This window comes from Augochlora pura, chromosome 4 (genome assembly GCF_028453695.1).
Source record: "Augochlora pura isolate Apur16 chromosome 4, APUR_v2.2.1, whole genome shotgun sequence".
NCBI classification, from domain to species: domain Eukaryota; kingdom Metazoa; phylum Arthropoda; class Insecta; order Hymenoptera; family Halictidae; genus Augochlora; species Augochlora pura.
In genome coordinates, this window is record NC_135775.1 from 16,753,382 (window position 1) to 16,771,555 (window position 18,174).

Genomic DNA, 18,174 nt, shown 5'->3' on the forward strand with positions numbered 1-18,174 from the left:
GACAGTATTTACTATTTTTAAATATTTTTATTAAGTATTTTTCTCAACAATTGGTAATTAAATAAAATAACAAGACATATATAAAATATGTAACAAAAATTTTATTTTTTTTTTTACAATTATGCTACATACATAGGACAATGCATTTCTCATTGTAAATGTAAAAAAAATATAGAAGAATTATTTCAGTCTTTAATGCTAAAAGAGAATAATAATTTAATAGAAGATTTATTCTTCAAGGCTCATATATAATGGCAGTGCGAGGTAAAAACCATTTTCACAAACATGATATGTTGTGTATTTTGTACACAAGATTTTGAATTTTGCATTTCATTTTCTAACAATTTCATATGTTTTATGGCACAACTCGATTATAAATTGCGAAAACAGTGTCTTTCTCACTTACTTAATATTAAAAAATTACGACTTGTAAATTTCTGACGTTCTTATTGACATTTACATAAAAAATGCAAATAAATGCGAGCATTTTCTGTTCTTAATCATTAAAAAAATGCAATACTTTCTACGAATATATATTTTAAATATTCTTATGTTATTTATTTTTATCGTTTATATTCTCATTACTATTATTTTGATTTCGTTTTTGTTAGAAATAATTTTTAATTCTATTATCTATTTGAAAAGATATTTCCTAATGAGTATTATACTTGTTACTTTAATTTTTAATACAGATTTTGATATGTTTCTGTTTTAGGTATGAAACTTAAAACGTTATTTTTTCATTTAATATACTGTATGTGCATGAGTAAGAGTATAAATGTTTAAAAATCTAAAAATAGTACTTATACAAAAAGAAATCATCTGTTTAAACAATTTGTATAGTAGTGACTAAGAGCCATTTACAGTCTTTATACATTCTTACAATATTTACAAGATTTTTATAATTAAATCACTTACATCATAAAGTTAGTAGGCACAATGGTATTAATCTCTTTACAGGAATAATCGTAAAAAATTAATTCATATTAAAACGATATTAAAACCTGGCGTCATTGTATTAAAAAAGGTACTCTAACAAAATTTTTTATTTTCTGTTTCTACTGTTTTTCTTTTAGCTGCCTCCATGAAAGTATTTTAATATGGAAGTATTACTTGAAAGTACTGGATATTAAATATAACATATTTTTCTTTCTCGTTATTTTTTAAAAGGCTACCTCACTTTAAAAATGTAAAGAAATAAAATTTCTTTTCAGCTTAAGTTATAATTCATAGCTGCAAAAAATCTCACTGCATTCTTAAATTCTACATATTTGCAACGTACTGATATTTTTCATTTAGATTAATTGATTTCGTTATTACCGTTACAATTCTTAAAAAGATGTTTTGGTCGAACAGTCTTTTATAAAATTTGTTTACTGTATAAGATACTGTTTCTTCAAATGTTCATTTCCCTAAAACTTAAAATTCTAAAAACTTTCTGTGTGTTTTGTATTAATTAAATGTGTATCTATTAAAGTCTATTAAAATTTTGGTTTCAAATTATGGTGACTAAAACAACATGAGGCGATTGTTGACTTAACAAATGTTAAGTGTTTTAGCCTTCTCTCAGAATTCAGTTTGAGCAATGAAAGTCTAAAAGTGCATAAAACAATTTCGATTTTTCAGATCAAAGTGGCGTAACCCTTTAAAATAGGCATAGGCGCAGATTGTCCTGTGGATCAGTACTTCTTTATAATCAAAAGTAATAAAACTGTGCTCATTTTAAGCACTTTACAAAAACATGAGCAAAATAGAAAGTTTTTTTTCTATACAATTTATCTTCAGTTATCGCTCCCAGGTATAATTTAGAGCGCTTGTTACCCATGCTTACTTTACAAGAATGAATAAATTTAAAAGTTAACGTGTGTCGATGTCAATCATTAAAAAGGGATACATGCTAATTCTCTTTACAAATAAATTATAAACATTCTAATAAAATCTCAAGTTTTCCTAAAATCTCTTAAAATTTTTTAAAAAATACGATTTTATGGAGGATACGATTTAAAAAGTGCAGTATATTCAAGGAACAGGAGAAGGTGGTGGCGGAAGAGGACTAAAATATGTTGATGACCTTGAACTAGGAGATGGAGGACAACTAATTCCAGCATCGCTTTGATAAACAGACCTTGGAGTAGGAGGCGGAGGAAATGGTTCACTTTCATATCTATATCTCGCTGGATAATTACTATCCGACTCATCACAAACATCTGTACTGCAAGGAGTCGGAGGTGGAGGTTGATTAATACTTCTATAATGTCTATAAGGTTTATATCTAGACGCATTACTGCTTGAGCATCTGGTAGAATTTGCTGTTGTTGCTGGACTTGGAGGAGGATTTAACGTTTCTTGAGGGTAACCTCCTGCTGAACTTCCTCGCGTTGAACTCGATGCACCTTAAGAAACAAATTTTATTTTATTTATATGTAATTACCAAATTGTTTATCTAATTAAAATATATCGTAAAAATACATAATTTTTAGCTTTGCATAATCATAATCCAACATTTGTTCTCGATTAGTAATTACATAAATTTGTTAAAAAAAAAACAAATTACCAGTAATATGACTTCGATCATAACTAGATCCAATACTACTTCCATTTAGCATCGACATCCCTACAGTCTCCATTCCTATTTTTAGATCTTTTCTACAATTTTTCTGTGTAAACATAGGTTTTGCCAATCTTGCTGGCTTTGGCGACAAAGGATCTCCAGCAGAATCGTGTAAAATATCAGGTAACTCTTCATTATTTATGAACTTCCTTCTACAATAATAAAATCCAAAAGCAACTGCAGCTATTGTTGCAGTCAATGCAATAAGTACAACAATGACGTAGGTAATTTTTCCAGATTCTAATGAATTGCTTTCTTGTCGGGGATTATTTGCAGGTGTACATAAGGTTGGAGATTCATCGCTACCATCAGCACAGTCTTCCCAACCATCACAAAGAGTTGAAGTGGAAATACAAACACCATTTCCAATGCATTGAAATTGATCAGGACAACAATGAGCTTCATCAAGACCATCATGGCACTGAGCTGTACCATCACATACCCATGACATATCTAATATGTACATAAACATTTCATAGTAAATCATGATTTTCTCATTTATAATTTATAATGAATAATTTTCACTAGTGTGATGAGTTACTTCTTACCAATGCAGTGACCACTTTGACATTTGAATTGTTCGCGACTACAAGCCGGACATCCTAATTCATCGCTTCCGTCGGGACAATCCGTCTGGCCATCACATTTCCATGTTGCAGGTATACAATCTTTTGCCATTGCAGAACTAGGTGCCGCACAAGTAAAATGATCTGAACCACAAGCTGGTGCTGCTCTACAAGTTTTCTCATCTTCAGAAAGAACTAGAGACTTTGGACAAGAACACCTGGAAGTAATATTATCCAATATTATTCAAAATATATAAAATTATAAAAAATGCATATTGATAGCGTAAATATATTTCCTACATAGACGTCGTCGTCCCAATACAAAAATGAGAACATCCTCCATAATCTCGAAAAGGACTACAAATATGTGTCTTCATCACATCATTTTGTGGAGCATTTACTGTGATTAGATCTGTAAGTGCTTTGTTCATAACCATTTTTCTCCCATTTCCAGACTTGTTAACACGTTCCAAGCTTAATGAATCTTTATCAAACCAGTAAACAAAATCAAAAAAGACTGCCAAATAAATGATTGATCCTTGTTTAACAGGAGATACCAGAACTTTTCTATTATTTCCATCAAAATCTGCACATTCGATTCTATTTCCATGTGCCCAGTATATAATATTGAATACTGCATCAACTGCAATACTAGTTGGTTGCTCAAGATCAGTTGCAATCACAACCCTTTCTTTTCCATCCATTTTACTACGCATAACTCTCATCTTTCTTCCAACGTCTGTCCAGAAAAGTAATCTCTTTTCAGAATGTATAGCAATATTTCTTGGTTTTTCTCCATCACCTTTAACGACAATGCCCAATGCAGAACCGTTATCAAGTTTTGTAACATTGATAGCGTCATTTATAGCACATGACCAGAATAGCAATCTTCCTAAAGAATCTAAAGCTAGATCCACAGGGTGTCCCGAACCTCCAGACACAACTATTGTAGAATGCGTTTTATTTTCCAGAGTTTTCCTTATAGATGAAGTTCGGCCATCTATCCAATAAATATGCTGGGTTATTGGGTCAAATTCTATAGATCTCACATTTTTTAAACCCTGAATTCGTAGAACTATATCCGGACAATCATTAGTATCAGGAAGGAAACGATAAATTGCATTTCGTAAACTGTACATCATAAATGTGTTTGGCGCTGCAAATAAAATGTTACATTTAAATTATTACCATATGTACAATGTACGCTGTAGTTAAAAACCTATTTATAGCTTTCTAATTTAATAAATTAGAATACATCGAAAATATATTAATAAAAAACTCATAGCTGTCATTTTTGATATCCTTTAATATAGTGCAACTTATAACTCTTAACTTTTTAATTTCATGGTTTTGGTGATTATAACATAATTACATGTATATTGAAATAATGATATTGACAAAACACATTACTAACATACAGTCTAAAATTGGCTAAATTTGAATGAATGCTATTTAAATACTAAGTCATCCTTTGAAGAAAACAAGAAAGCTACATTCAATTAAACTTTTGAATAATACAATTACAGTTATAATAAATTTAAATATACAAACCAATGCAAGATTTATTATCTTCTCCTAAGGTATAATGTGTTGGACATTCACACTTGAAAGAAGTAGACACACTTTCATTTTCCCCAGGTAAAGCAACACAAAGATGACTGCAATTTCCATTTTTCAGTGTACAAAGATTCCATCCTGCTTGTTTGGAAGCATGGAAAACTAATAGGTCTGTCACAGATTCTAACTTGTTATGTATTTTCACTCTACCTGCTCCAGTAGTTTTATTAGCTTTCTCTATATCACCTACGAATTATACGAACATTTATATTATTTATCTGAAATAATAGTGTACGTATTAATTATTTAATCGCATTTATAAACATCTTACCTGTATTCCAATCTGTCCAGTAAATGTAATCTTGATACTGAGTAATACTAAATGGATATCCAATATGCTGTGTAATAATTGCCTCTTTCTTTCTTGTACGCAAATCGAAACTATCAATAGCTGGAGTATGTAAATCTGCCCAATATAATTTCTGTGCTGAATGATCGATTGTTAAACCATTTGCTCTGCCAATATTGAACAGTATAATTTCTCGATTTGTACCATCTAAAAATGATCGCTCTATACTTCCGGTATTTCCCCATTCTGTCCAATACATATAGCTGAAAAATATAAAATTTCATTTTCGACCATGACATTTTTAAATATTTTATTAAAAATAATAATGTCATAAATGGTAAACGTAAAACTATGTAGATTAAGAAACCATAAAAATGTATTGGAAGGATTATTATTGATGACATCATTCAGATTTGGGGTGAAAATGAATACAATGTAATTACCCTCGACTAGGATCAAGAGCCACACATCTAGGTTCAGTAATGTCATTCCAAATAAGCACTTTTCTACTGCAACCTTCTAATCTAACCATTTCTATTCTTCGAGTTCCTGTATCACTCCAGTACAAATTATGAGCAATCCAGTCTATTGCTAGACCCTCAGGTGTTTCTAAACCGAGATCAACTACCCTTTCCATGTCAGAACCATTTATAAATGCTCTTGTAATCGTCTTTAATTTAACATCTGTCCAGTAAATGCGGTTATCAGCTATGCTAAAATCTAAGGCGCTGATATAATGAAAAAATATTTCAATTAATAAATTTGTATGAAGATATAATTTAAAGATTACATAAAGGAATATTTATACTATGTTTACTAAATATTGTACTTATAATTATAAAATTTACCTTGCATCTTTAACACCGGTCAATGGAATAATATTATCATTATTTGCATTTTCGATACTAATTCTTCCAATGTTTTCCTTTTTTGCAAATAGCATAAAAGCATCTGGTACAACGCAGGTTCTCTTATCTTTTGTTAGTTCATATCCAATCTGACAGGCACAAACATATTTATTTTCAGGTCTGTTTAAACATAAGTGACTACAGCCTCCATTATTTTTTGCACAAGGATTCGAACCATTAACTTTTCCTAAATGTACTGCTTTTAAACCCATAACATTTGGAACTTGATCAACAATAACTTCTCTTTCACCACCAGTGAGTTTATGTGCTCTATCTACACTTCGTCTTTGCCAATCTGTCCAATATAAATAGTCTCCTAATAAGCTCAATCCAAAGAGATGTGGCAAATTGTCTGTAATTACTTCTCTTCTGTCTGTACCATCCATATTACAAACTTCAATCTTATCTGTTTTTGCATCACACCAGTAGATTTTCCACCTAGCAAGATCTAAAGCAATTCCATTTGGCCAAACAATATCTTTAGTTATTAAAAGAATACGTTCTGTACCATCAAGGTTACTTCTTTCTATTTTCGGACGTTTTTCATTCCAATCAGTCCAGAACATCCAACCAAGTTCTGGAGCTAGAGCAATTGCTCTAGGTTCTATTAAGTCTTCATTTATTAATACTTTCCTACTTGTACCATTTAATCGAGCTACTTCAATTCTATCTGTTCCTGTATCAGTCCAGTAAAGGTTCTGAGCTAACCAGTCAACAGCTATACCATCAGGATTTTCCACCTCTGTGACTATAATATTTTCTTGATTAGAACCATCAAGTGAAGCTCTACGAATTGCACAAGCTTCTTCATCTGTCCAATACAGCATTTCTTGCACAGGATCAAAATCAATTGCAATTGCATGTTTAATCCCTAATTTTATTTAAAAAAAAAAAAGTTTCATTATATTTTCATTAAAAGATTATTTTAGTTTAACACGCTAAGCGCGGCATTGATCTGTAGGGATGAATATCGCTATACACTTCCTGAATGGAAACCAGAACAAAATCGGCTTCGCGCTTACCACGTTAAAACTAATACTCGTATGTCATGCAAATATAATTCACAAATAACATACGAAAGCACAAAAGTCATATACCTGTTAATGGTAAAACGAAGTTTGTATAATCAGGAGAATCCAAAGATATGCGGCAGATCTCATTTCTTTGAACTATTAATAACAATTCTTCTGGTCGTTCAGCACAAGTAAAATTATCTACTAACTTAACACCTGTTGGACAAGCACATGTGTAACCAGGTTCTGATGAACTTAGGAGACATAAATGCGAACAATTTCCATTATTCTTTTCACATGGATGGCTTCCTCGTGGTTGCCTTCGAATATCCCATACTTCTATGTCACCAGGAATATATTCTCCATGTAATAATTCCCTAGGATGTGCTTGATTTTGTTGTACATCATAAGAGTGTATGCACCATGTTTTCCAATCAGTCCAATATAGTCTATGATCAAAAAATGTTACAGCAAAAGGATAATCTAAGCCTTGCTCTACTACTTTTCGCCTATTTTTTCCATAATAATCCATTACTGCAATAAATTTGAGTCTTCCATCTACCCAATAAACCAATTCATTTTCATAATCCACTGTCAGACCGTTTGGCCAAAATATGTCTTCAGAAATAATTACTTCTCTTGTTGATGGATCTCCATTCATTGCAGCTCTTTCTATTTTAGGTACATCACCCCAATCTGTCCAAAAGAGTATACTTCTCATTGGTACAAGAGCAATAGCCCTTGGTTGATAAATATCTGTCCAAAACAGAACTTTTCTATGACGTCCATCAATACTTGTTACTTCTATCCTATTTTTTTCCCCATCTGTCCAATACAGTTTTCCTGTATACCAATCACAGGCTAAACCGTCAGGTGAAATTAAACTTGAATTTACTACAACCATCCTTTCACCAGTGTGAGTACCATTTGTTTGAACACATTGAATTATTTCTAGACCACTGTCTGACCAGCAAACCAATTCTTCTTCAAAATAAAAATCTAAAGCTGCACCTTCAGATAGATCTTTAATTATAGTAGTTATTTTGTTAGTACGAGAAGCATTAGCCATTCTAATATCCTTTTGTGTAACAAATAGAAGCGTTGGTGATCCTAAAAAATTAAATAATATTTTATAACAGATACAGTAGTATCAACACATTCATATATAAATATTATGAATGTTATATATATGTATATAAAGTAAATTAAAATAATAATTATGACATTGAAGTAATAATTTTAATCTCCATGTGAATCTACATTGACAAATAATAAAAAAGACACATTTTACATAATTATTATAATAACTAAACATCGATATTATGTGTATCAATTTCATAATACACAAGAAAACATGTCATAACCTTTACTTAGTAGTTACTTTAAAACAAAATAAATGACTTACCATTCGAAAAAAGTACGAGTTTGAAAAAGGACGCAGTCAAGATAATAATTAAACTAATGACAGCCATTCTAACACTTTTAAGAGGATTTTTAAATTGTGAACATTACGAGGAGCTCCTAAGGCATCGTTCGTCAATCCTCATTCATGACGAACGATCGATCCGCTCCCCGTGCACTTTATCGGACGTTCATTTATTGAATAAGTTTTACGTTTCTTTCAACGTAATATCAAGTAAAAGATATTCTCCATCCTTTGAACAAACTATTATCTAATCAGACGCTTCGATAGAAGCCAGCAGTTCCCATAAACCAATCATTACTACCCTTGCACTTCCAATTGATAATGAAGCTTAACTGAATGTGACGTCACGAAAACAAACTGTAGGTTAGACCATTGCCATCAAGAATCTTTGTAGAAGCGAAACTCTAGTCCTTCGAATTGATATACATACAGAGCACGTGTATCTCTAAACTGTACTACACGTAGATGACATATACATATGTGACATACAGATACGTAACATACACATATGTGCATTAAGGAATATACATAGCATGTAACTATACAGATGTATTCAATGCACGGAGAATTTTTATACTTGCGAATGTTATGTGGCTTTACAAAACTTATAGGATCGGTGGTCGAACTAGGAACGAAATTCAAAATTTAATGAAATAATAATTGTGCATAATTATGATTAATTTTCTTAGAATTGGTTTTAAAGTTTTTATTTCTGTTAAATATTATTTCTTTAAACTTTGTACATTCTTAGATACATTCCAAATATCAATCATGCATTGTGAAATTGTTTTTACTACACAGCATGCACAAAATTTCTAAATTTCTTGATTGTAAATTGTACACACGTCTCGAAGTATTGCAAGTAAATAGATTGCATATTAAATTAATATATAGAAATATAGACTATAAAACACTTTATACTTCAATCAAATTCTCATTCATGAAACTGTATACGATATTTGATACAACAATGAAACCTACTTCCGAACGTTTTCCTTACTTCCTCTAGGCTAGCGCGTACATCCTTACCGTTTTACTTCGTATCCAATCCACAGTAAATTCTATTTCAGCAGAAAGTCGTCAGCCAATCAAAGCAAAGAAAAATTCTATATTAATTCTTGCTAACAGATCAAGCTACGGCCTTCAAGTATCCAGGAATAGAATCCACTATGTAGTGTGATACATTTATTATGTGCAAATTTATTAATATTAAGTAATGTTACACAAACAATAAAGTTACAGGTTTTATAATGTATCTGAGAGCTTTGGAATTTAAAAGGATATAAAATTTTCAACTTCATAAACTTCAATTACTTTAACTCTCTACAAAAGTATATTTTTGAATAACATTTTAAATCTAAGTGTGTTTAAACAATGTCAATTTGATAAAATAGTTACATTCAATTAAGATTCGCGCCTATATTCTAACAATGTTAAGGCGTATTTTCAACAGTAGCATATTGATGCGTGTGATCTAGAATGGCAACAGTAAATTCGGTTAAATTTCGTTTCTCAATTTGCTCTAATCCATGCTAGCTTACTCGATTTTATTCTCGGCTTCCTTGGTGTAATGGTAATGTCTGGTAATGTCAGTTATACGGTGATGTTCAGCGTTTATTGAAACGATTTTTTTTATTATTCTATCCAATCGCCAATGTTTTAATATATACACACATGTATAAAGTAAACGAAGAGTATTTTAATTATACGTGTATTATTTAGATGCGTTTTATTTACTGAGTGAAATAGCCCTTGATTTCTTTATACGACCAGGTACGTTCATCTTTTTCAACAAAGGCACTATTTATTTGTATGTTGTATAGTTATTTAGGTTAACTCTTGGTTAAGTTATCTACTATTTTATGTTATGATAATACTATGACTATCTTTATATATAAATATATCTATTTAAGTGTAATCAAAATCTGTATTGATTAAGCAATTTAGTTTTTTGATATGTAATTATTGAAAAAGAAAGTTTTTAAATTGAATTTATACAAGAATTTTTCAAATGGTTTCAAAAATAATTGAGCTAATAAACAAATTTATTTTCAAATCTTTTTAATCATTAAATGATTAAAATCTATTTAAGATTACATTCTGATAATATTTCAAGTATTACATGTTAAAAAATAATTGGAATCATGCAATTATTAACGTGGAAGTCTAACTATTTTATATGCAACTTTAAAATTCTATCATTTATTATATCGTAAGGATTATAAATATCATTACTTACAATCTTTGTATTAAAAAGAAATTAAAAATATTTATCATATGAAAACTCTTTAAAGCATGTGTATTTTGAACTTATGTTATTGCTCTACAATAGTTGATACAATTTAGTCTCCTAGGAGAATTTTATGACTTCATAAAGAAACATAGAAAGTACTAGCAATCAAAAGCACCTATAATTCTAATTTTTACATATTTGTTAATGAAGTAGACTTTTTATTATATCTTAGCAAAAATTTTAGAATGTACATATTTCCTGTGCTGCTGTGCATGTATTCTATTGCTAATTTATTAATAAATGAAATTTCCAGAAGAGATACATTTTAAAATGGCTGAGTCCAGTGATTTGGATCGGCAAATAGAACAGCTAAAGAAATGTGAAATTATTAAAGAAGTTGAAGTTAAAGCTCTTTGTGCAAAAGCAAGAGAAATTCTTATTGAAGAAAGTAATGTACAAAGAGTTGATTCTCCAGTTACGGTATGTTTAATTTAGAAGAAGAAAAAACAATAAAACTTTATATAAATACACTTTCTTTTTAGGTGTGTGGAGATATTCATGGTCAATTTTACGATTTGAAAGAATTATTTAAAGTTGGTGGAGATGTGCCAGAAACAAATTATTTGTTCATGGGTGACTTTGTTGACAGAGGTTTTTATAGTGTTGAAACATTCCTTCTTCTTTTGGCATTAAAAGTAATAAACAAAAAGTAGAAGTTGTATATGAATAAAAAATAAATTATTCTGATTATAGTTATTAATATAATACTAATTGCAGGTTCGTTACCCTGATAGGATCACATTGATAAGAGGAAATCATGAATCTCGACAAATTACACAGGTTTATGGTTTTTATGATGAATGTCTACGTAAATATGGTACCAATTCAGTTTGGCGGTGGTGTACTGAAATATTTGACTACCTATCTCTTTCTGCTATAATTGATGGAAAAATATTCTGTGTTCATGGAGGATTGTCACCAAGTATTCAGACACTTGATCAGATAAGAACTATAGATAGAAAACAAGAAGTGAGTTGAGAAGTATGATATAATAATTGAACAGTTAAGAAGTTTGTACAGTAGAAACATTGCAATTGTTCTCACATTTACTTTATTGTAAGAGAAAGAGAAAGTTATTTTTTTTAACACTTTTATGGAGATGCATTTGAAAATAAAAAAATATATATTTTCTGCTAACAGTAGATGTACAACTACTGATATGTAACGTGTATATTGTAGTTAAGATATCGATAGAACTAAGTCACTGTATACAAATGTAAAATATGTATTATTTTAGTATAGTATAATATAATACTAATGATAATAAAATTAAACATTTTTATAGGTTCCACATGATGGACCAATGTGCGATTTACTTTGGTCAGATCCTGAAGACACACAGGGTTGGGGAGTTTCACCACGTGGAGCTGGCTACCTTTTTGGAAGCGACGTTGTAGCACAGTTCAATTCTGCAAATGATATTGACATGATATGTAGAGCGCATCAATTAGTTATGGAAGGATATAAATGGCATTTTAATGAAACTGTTTTAACTGTTTGGTCAGCACCTAACTATTGTTACAGGTATATAATTTTTTAAAAGTTTCAGTAGTGTATCAAATTTAAGAATAATTTTTCTTAGTAACATTGATTACAAACAAACTGTATACTTTCCTATCAGGTTGAATTAAAACAAATCTTCTCATTGAAAATTTAATAGATTACTAAATACTATTTTTATTTGTCAAATATCATATAGTATTTAATATTTATATGCTTCAAAAATTTCCTTAGTGTATTCTTACAAAAATTCATCAAAATAATTTCAAAATTTGTTTTACAATTAACATTAACTTATCACATATTCTTTATCGTCATTAAATTTGAAGATTTTTGAATCTTTTTCTGAATAATCTAAGACATATATTAGAAATGCTGAAATCATTATTGCCATATAAGTAGTATTAAGTAAATAATTAAATTAATTTCTTAAAAATTATATGAAATTTGTTTTCACAGATGTGGAAATGTAGCCGCAATATTAGAATTAAATGAACACCTGCAACGAGATTTCACGATATTTGAAGCAGCACCACAGGAAAGTCGAGGAATACCCAGTAAAAAGCCTCAGGCCGATTACTTTTTATAAAGAAATTTCCATTAAAAATGACTGTATAAACCAAAACATCTCCAAATATTTGTTAAAAAAGGAAATCATCTCGAATGATTACATGATATGTATTTAGGAACATGTAAGCATGTCAATCAAAGAAGGAAGTTCATTACAAGAATATAATAGACAAATGACAAAGTTGATCGGTTTGTAATTGAATGCTATTTAAGATACCACTTTGATATAATAAATATTATGAATACATGTTTTTTCACTATTATATGTTACTTAGTTATAGAATTGATTAACATTTAATACTACAGTACACGTTATATAACTTCGTTTCTAATATGAATATAAACGTTCATGTTTATTTTTACATAGACTCAGTTAAAAAATTATACTTAGAATAAATTTACGTGAAATGTAATAGGTAAAGTACAAATGTTCGTAATAGATTTACCACAATATTTCTTTTCCAATTTCTGTTTGTTCTCATGAACTTTACATATTTAATATGATGACTTATTTAGAAAGAATTGTATGATATTGTATATTTTGCAATTACGAGCATGCTCCTATACTTCTAATTAGTGGAAAAAGTGTTCATAAAAGTATAATTGTCCTACAATTCGTAATTTTTATACTGGTTGAAAGAGGTATCATAATTACAATAGCATATTGTAAATAAAGCATACAGGGGTATTCCGTATTGTTTTCTTTCGAAGAATAAAGGGTAGGTTGTATTATTAGGATAGCTATTGTATATTGGTCTATAATGTGTCTTCTTTCAACTTATTTCAACAGAAGCAATTATGATTTTACCATAGATTACTATCAATAATTCAAATTTTAAACATATCTTTTAAAGTTGTCATATTTTAGTGAATTATTATGTAATTTTTCTATACATATCTCAAAATTTTTGGTACACTGTTAAGTGTAAAATTCTATCCCTTATAGTAAAGTATTTGTAACATCGTAACATTCATATGCGTTGAAAATAAAACGAATGTTGCATAATTTAATAAAAATGAAAATTATATAGCTCAAGAAGGAAAACTTTTTGATAGACATGAATTTTATTTCATATTGTTAATGAAACGTAAGCGTAAATTCAATTCTCTTCTACATTTTTTAAGATCGTTTGATAATATATTAGAAAATAAATGTAACAATTTATGAAATATTCTTATTAGTTTTGAAATACAACTTGGCAGTTTTTGAGATATTGCTTTATGATAAAAATAGAATAACTATGTTTATAAGTCTATTCCACTGCTTAATAAATTTTGATTCACAATATCTAAAGATGACCATTAAAACTCTAGTTTATGTTTTAAAAGTGTTGTAGTTTTCTTCAAATATACTAACTATCAAATAAATAAAGGATTAGTTTAATTAACGATATAGAATAAATCTCACTTGCATCAAAAAGTTTGCCTACTTATACTATTCAATTTTCATTTAAAAATTTTGTATATATTCAATAGTTTAAAAATAATTAAATCAGCTTTTATCCATTTAGTTGGAACACTTTGTTCGTCAATGAAAATCAAAATATTACTTTTTGTTCTATCTGGTACTTTCTTTATTGTTGTACGTTTATCATATAATTTGCTTAGGCTATCAATTTTTCCACTTACAATTAGAACAAATTGAAAGTACTATCTTGGTGGTTTTCCCTCTTTAATCGAGATTTTTCATAATAGTATTTCCGGTTGGAATATTGCCGCTTCGTGAATAGTCAAGATTGAAATTACATTTCATCTATTGTTCATTTCTGGCATTACTTATTCATCAACTAGAATTTACATATAGTAAAAAGAAAGCTGACTCAAATAAAATATCATTACTATAAGTTTCTACAACACTGCTACTGACATTCTTCTGGTAAAAGTCATTAGATGCTATATACATATTCGCTGAAATGGTTCTTGATCTGGTCTCTCCAGTGGCCTAAAATCATGGTCAATAAATACAAGGACTCATTCTTCGTAGAAGTCCGTGGGCATTTGCCGCCTCTTCTGCCTGTTCATTACATATTAGTCTTTGGTAAATGTAGTCAAGAATCGTCGCGCTTGTTTCAGATGAAGCGCTGAGCGAACGGATGTGCGAAAAAAGTAAACTCAGAGATTACAAGCACGGTAAAGCGAGACAAGCTACATTGTTGTCAATGTGATCACTTTCGCACGTGGTTCTCTGATATGCCATCTTGCTCACTCGCTATTTCCTTTCTTTGTCTTTGATTACGGGGGCAGCACTGTTCAGTCATGAATCGTCAGCCAATTATAACAAAACAGCTTCTGGTCCTTCCCTTCGAATAAGAATTCGGCTACTCCCCAGTCAAGGTTCTTGTTCGTAGGGATTATATACTGTACATACATCACTATGCCTATGATTATATCACACTACGTGTTACTACATACCTTGTAATATGTACATATATACACCAATAGGAACAAGTAGGAACGTAGAAACTAATAATGGTTACAGTTGTTATAAACTTTTTATAACTCAAATGTGTATTAAATAAATAAATCGTGTTGTCAGATTCTGAAGAAAGAAAATAATGGGAGACAGCCTTCGTCGACAAGTTAGTACTATAATTTTATATTATATCTGCTGATAATTTGTTGACTAAAACTTATTAAATTCTTGGTGCTTTATCCATATCAAAAATACATTGTTTATAAATAATAATATCAAACAATGATGCTATATTATAATAAAATTTACTTTTAGACCATTGTGTATTTTATGTATCTTTATTGAAGAAATATTGAATAGATGTGTTTAGTACAAATAATACAATAGATAACAATTAATTTTAACTTTTTCAGTAGTACAAAATTATTATTTTAAAAAATGTTTTATTTCTTCTTTAAACGAAAAGTAGCAGCCTTTTCAATTGTTATATAGCAAGATTTTAATAATCATAACAATCGATTAACAAAATTTTATTATTAAATATATGGAAGGTAAGGAGTATAATAAGAAATATAAACCCTCTGCAATTGATTAGAAACTTCGGGTACAAAACAATTTTTACATTATTAAATTTGTTCATGTTTAGTAAATTGTTAAGCAAGTCTGTATAGTCTTCATAGTATCATTAGAACATTTTATAATCTTTAACTATTTGGTAGCTATATCTTTGGTAACAATAATTTGGTAGCTATGTAAAGATTCCTTGAGTTAAAATAAAAATTCAAAAAATGTATAAAGGAAAAATCTGGAAGATAAGGATGTCTGTATAGTCTTTATAGTATTATCAGAACATTTTATAATCTTTATCTTCCAGATTTTTCCTTTATACATTTTCTGAATTTTTATTTTAACTCAAGGAGCTAAATTAAACATAGCTACCAAATTATTGTATCTGTTAGATTAATCCACATAAATTATGTTATTTAAAAATGTTATGATTTCCATATATTGATATTTCTGTACATAAAGTGATGCATAATATATATATTTAAGATCTTTATGAGCTTTTGAAATTGTTTTCACTTATAAAGATTAGAAAACGAAATTTATTAATTTTTATTATTTCTATCACTACTTTAATTATATTGAACATTCTAAATGTATGATGTTTACTTTGTTTAGGTTCTAGAAACATTTAAAAAACTTCATCGCACCCGAATGAAAACTTTTGAGGGAGATGAATATGCATTAACAAGTAAGTTGCAGATGATGAATTTTTAGAATTAATTAAGATTAGCAATATTTTAATATATATCATTTAGATCTAAGGAACAAGATAAATGAGGAATATAAGAAAAATAAGAATATTGCAAACAAAGCAGCTATTGAAGAGGTAAAATTTATTTAATAATTTCATTTCATTAATATTTCTGTAGGTTTTAGATGATGTGTGATTAAAAATAAATGCTATTTCAATAAACTCTACTTGTATATTTTTTATACTTATAACAATTGTTATATTTCTGAACACTTATGTGAATACAAATTTGATTTTTATGTGTAATGTAAGTATAAACAAATGCCTTCAGATTTAAGTCAGGAGAGATAGCTGTACTATTGAGTGATCATAAATTTCTAGCTGTTATGTATTTTTAAAAGGTAATATTGTAAAAGTTTTCTGATAGAGATTTGTTAGATGACACAAGGAATATTCAAGACATGATCCTAATGTCTTCAAATTATAATTATGCAAAAAGGTATGCCTCATTGAGTTTGATAAAATTAGAGTTGTTTTTCTTAAACTCTCAATGTGTATTACTGCACGTATCTAGAAAGAAGAAATATTAGTTTTGTATAATTACTCCATATTATTATTTATAATTAAAAAGTAAAATGTTTCTTAATTTTCAATTAAAAAGCAAAGCATATACAATCGTGTTTTTATTTTACATTCATAAAAACAGGTGTGAAATTGTTGAAATGAATTATTTTCTTAAGTTTTATGCAAAAACATTTACTTATATCTGTGCAAGATATTAAATCGTTGGACTGATTTGTTTTTTAGTTATTTAACACATTGTATAAGAACAATGGATTAAAAAATGCGTTTAAAGTGTTAAGTAATGAAGAATAAATGCTGTGAAAAAAATTGAAACTAACAGTAACATAAGAAAATGATATATTTACGTTTAAGATGATTTTATTTAAAAAAGACAAAACATATGTTTTATATTTGTATAATATTAATATTATACAATATAATATTTATATAATATTAATTATATGTTTTATGTTTTATATAAAGCAATAGATTGCTTTATATTTCATGAAGTAAACTTTGATAAAAATTTAGCAATATATAATATATAATAATAGATGATTATTATAAGTGTAATAATCATCTATTACTAATGTATTTAAATTTGATCCTTTTCGTTTTTAATTATTCGAAATTATTCACATTCATACATTAAATAATGTAACATGAATATTATTTTAGTTGAACAAATTAGCCCAACAAGTGGAACATGAAGTGCGGACAACTATAATACAGGCAGTTGAGAAAAAGCCAGGAGTATTTGGTAATTATTTTTAAATAACAATATTTTATATAATGTGAACTATTAATATTTTATAATGAATTTTACAATTTAATTTAATTACTAAATATATAATACAATTTCAGCACTTCGAATCACACCAGAGAAACTGGTGGACAATGTACCTTATAAGGACTCTGATGAACAGCCTCCTAGTGGTAAATGTAATTTAAAAAAAGATGTGGAGGATAAGTCAAAATAATAGTTAAATATTACTTAATGATTAATTGTTACAAGCTGTGAGAGATTATTTTATGTTTGACGCAAAACATTTCTTAGGAATTAAAAATTAACGTGCGACTCATACATAACATTTTATTAAGTATTTTATAGTACAATTATACATTTATAGTCATAAAGACTGTTGT

General features: G+C 28.7%; 3 protein-coding genes across 5 annotated transcripts; 2 read left to right on the top strand and 1 right to left on the bottom strand.

Moving 5' to 3' along the window:
* Window positions 1–138: 138 nt before the first annotated feature.
* On the bottom strand, window positions 139–8,737 carry Arr (low-density lipoprotein receptor-related protein 6). Of its 3 annotated transcripts, XM_078178853.1 has the most exons (11): window positions 8,410–8,737; window positions 7,929–8,114; window positions 7,089–7,829; window positions 5,932–6,862; window positions 5,527–5,811; window positions 5,066–5,346; window positions 4,729–4,980; window positions 3,478–4,333; window positions 3,160–3,395; window positions 2,555–3,064; window positions 139–2,393 (listed from the first exon to the last, which is right to left on the bottom strand). In XM_078178853.1, exons 1-11 carry the CDS (start codon window positions 8,474–8,476, stop codon window positions 2,020–2,022), a joined length of 4,719 nt encoding a protein of 1,572 aa, XP_078034979.1. In that variant the 5' UTR covers window positions 8,477–8,737; the 3' UTR covers window positions 139–2,019. The 3 variants fall into 3 exon arrangements, with proteins under 3 accessions (XP_078034979.1, XP_078034977.1, XP_078034980.1); XM_078178851.1 differs by having other exon boundaries at window positions 7,089–8,114; XM_078178854.1 differs by lacking the exons at window positions 7,929–8,114; window positions 8,410–8,737 and having other exon boundaries at window positions 7,089–7,453; window positions 7,639–7,794.
* A 1,227-nt stretch (window positions 8,738–9,964) lies between these two features.
* Window positions 9,965–14,068, top strand: Pp4-19c (protein phosphatase 19C). Its single transcript, XM_078179006.1, has 6 exons — window positions 9,965–10,203; window positions 10,977–11,143; window positions 11,206–11,358; window positions 11,441–11,692; window positions 12,009–12,247; window positions 12,683–14,068. Exons 2-6 carry the CDS (start codon window positions 10,994–10,996, stop codon window positions 12,810–12,812), a joined length of 924 nt encoding a protein of 307 aa, XP_078035132.1. The 5' UTR covers window positions 9,965–10,203; window positions 10,977–10,993; the 3' UTR covers window positions 12,813–14,068.
* Window positions 14,069–15,056: 988 nt separating this feature from the next.
* On the top strand, window positions 15,057–18,032 carry LOC144469023 (complex III assembly factor LYRM7). The gene is made up of 5 exons (XM_078178873.1): window positions 15,057–15,372; window positions 16,389–16,461; window positions 16,529–16,599; window positions 17,707–17,788; window positions 17,893–18,032. The coding sequence occupies exons 1-5, from the start codon at window positions 15,349–15,351 to the stop codon at window positions 18,006–18,008; spliced, it is 366 nt and encodes a 121-aa protein (XP_078034999.1). The 5' UTR covers window positions 15,057–15,348; the 3' UTR covers window positions 18,009–18,032.
* The last annotated feature ends 142 nt before the right edge of the window (window positions 18,033–18,174 follow it).

Excerpts from the sequence above, each read along its gene's own strand:
- Arr (XM_078178851.1), bottom strand. The coding sequence starts at position 8,476 with ATGGCTGTCATTAGTTTAATTATTATCTTGACTGCGTCCTTTTTCAAA. Across the intron at positions 8,115-8,409 it reads ACTCGTACTTTTTTCGAATG|GATCACCAACGCTTCTATTT; the intron begins GTAAGTCATTTA and ends TTAATTTTTTAG. Across the intron at positions 4,334-4,728 it reads AGATAATAAATCTTGCATTG|CGCCAAACACATTTATGATG; the intron begins GTTTGTATATTT and ends TTTTATTTGCAG.
- LOC144469023 (XM_078178873.1), top strand. The coding sequence starts at position 15,349 with ATGGGAGACAGCCTTCGTCGACAA. Across the intron at positions 15,373-16,388 it reads GAGACAGCCTTCGTCGACAA|GTTCTAGAAACATTTAAAAA; the intron begins GTTAGTACTATA and ends TACTTTGTTTAG. Across the intron at positions 17,789-17,892 it reads GAAAAAGCCAGGAGTATTTG|CACTTCGAATCACACCAGAG; the intron begins GTAATTATTTTT and ends ATACAATTTCAG.
- Pp4-19c (XM_078179006.1), top strand. The coding sequence starts at position 10,994 with ATGGCTGAGTCCAGTGATTTGGATCGGCAAATAGAACAGCTAAAGAAA. Across the intron at positions 11,359-11,440 it reads TTCTTCTTTTGGCATTAAAA|GTTCGTTACCCTGATAGGAT; the intron begins GTAATAAACAAA and ends TACTAATTGCAG. Across the intron at positions 11,693-12,008 it reads CTATAGATAGAAAACAAGAA|GTTCCACATGATGGACCAAT; the intron begins GTGAGTTGAGAA and ends ACATTTTTATAG.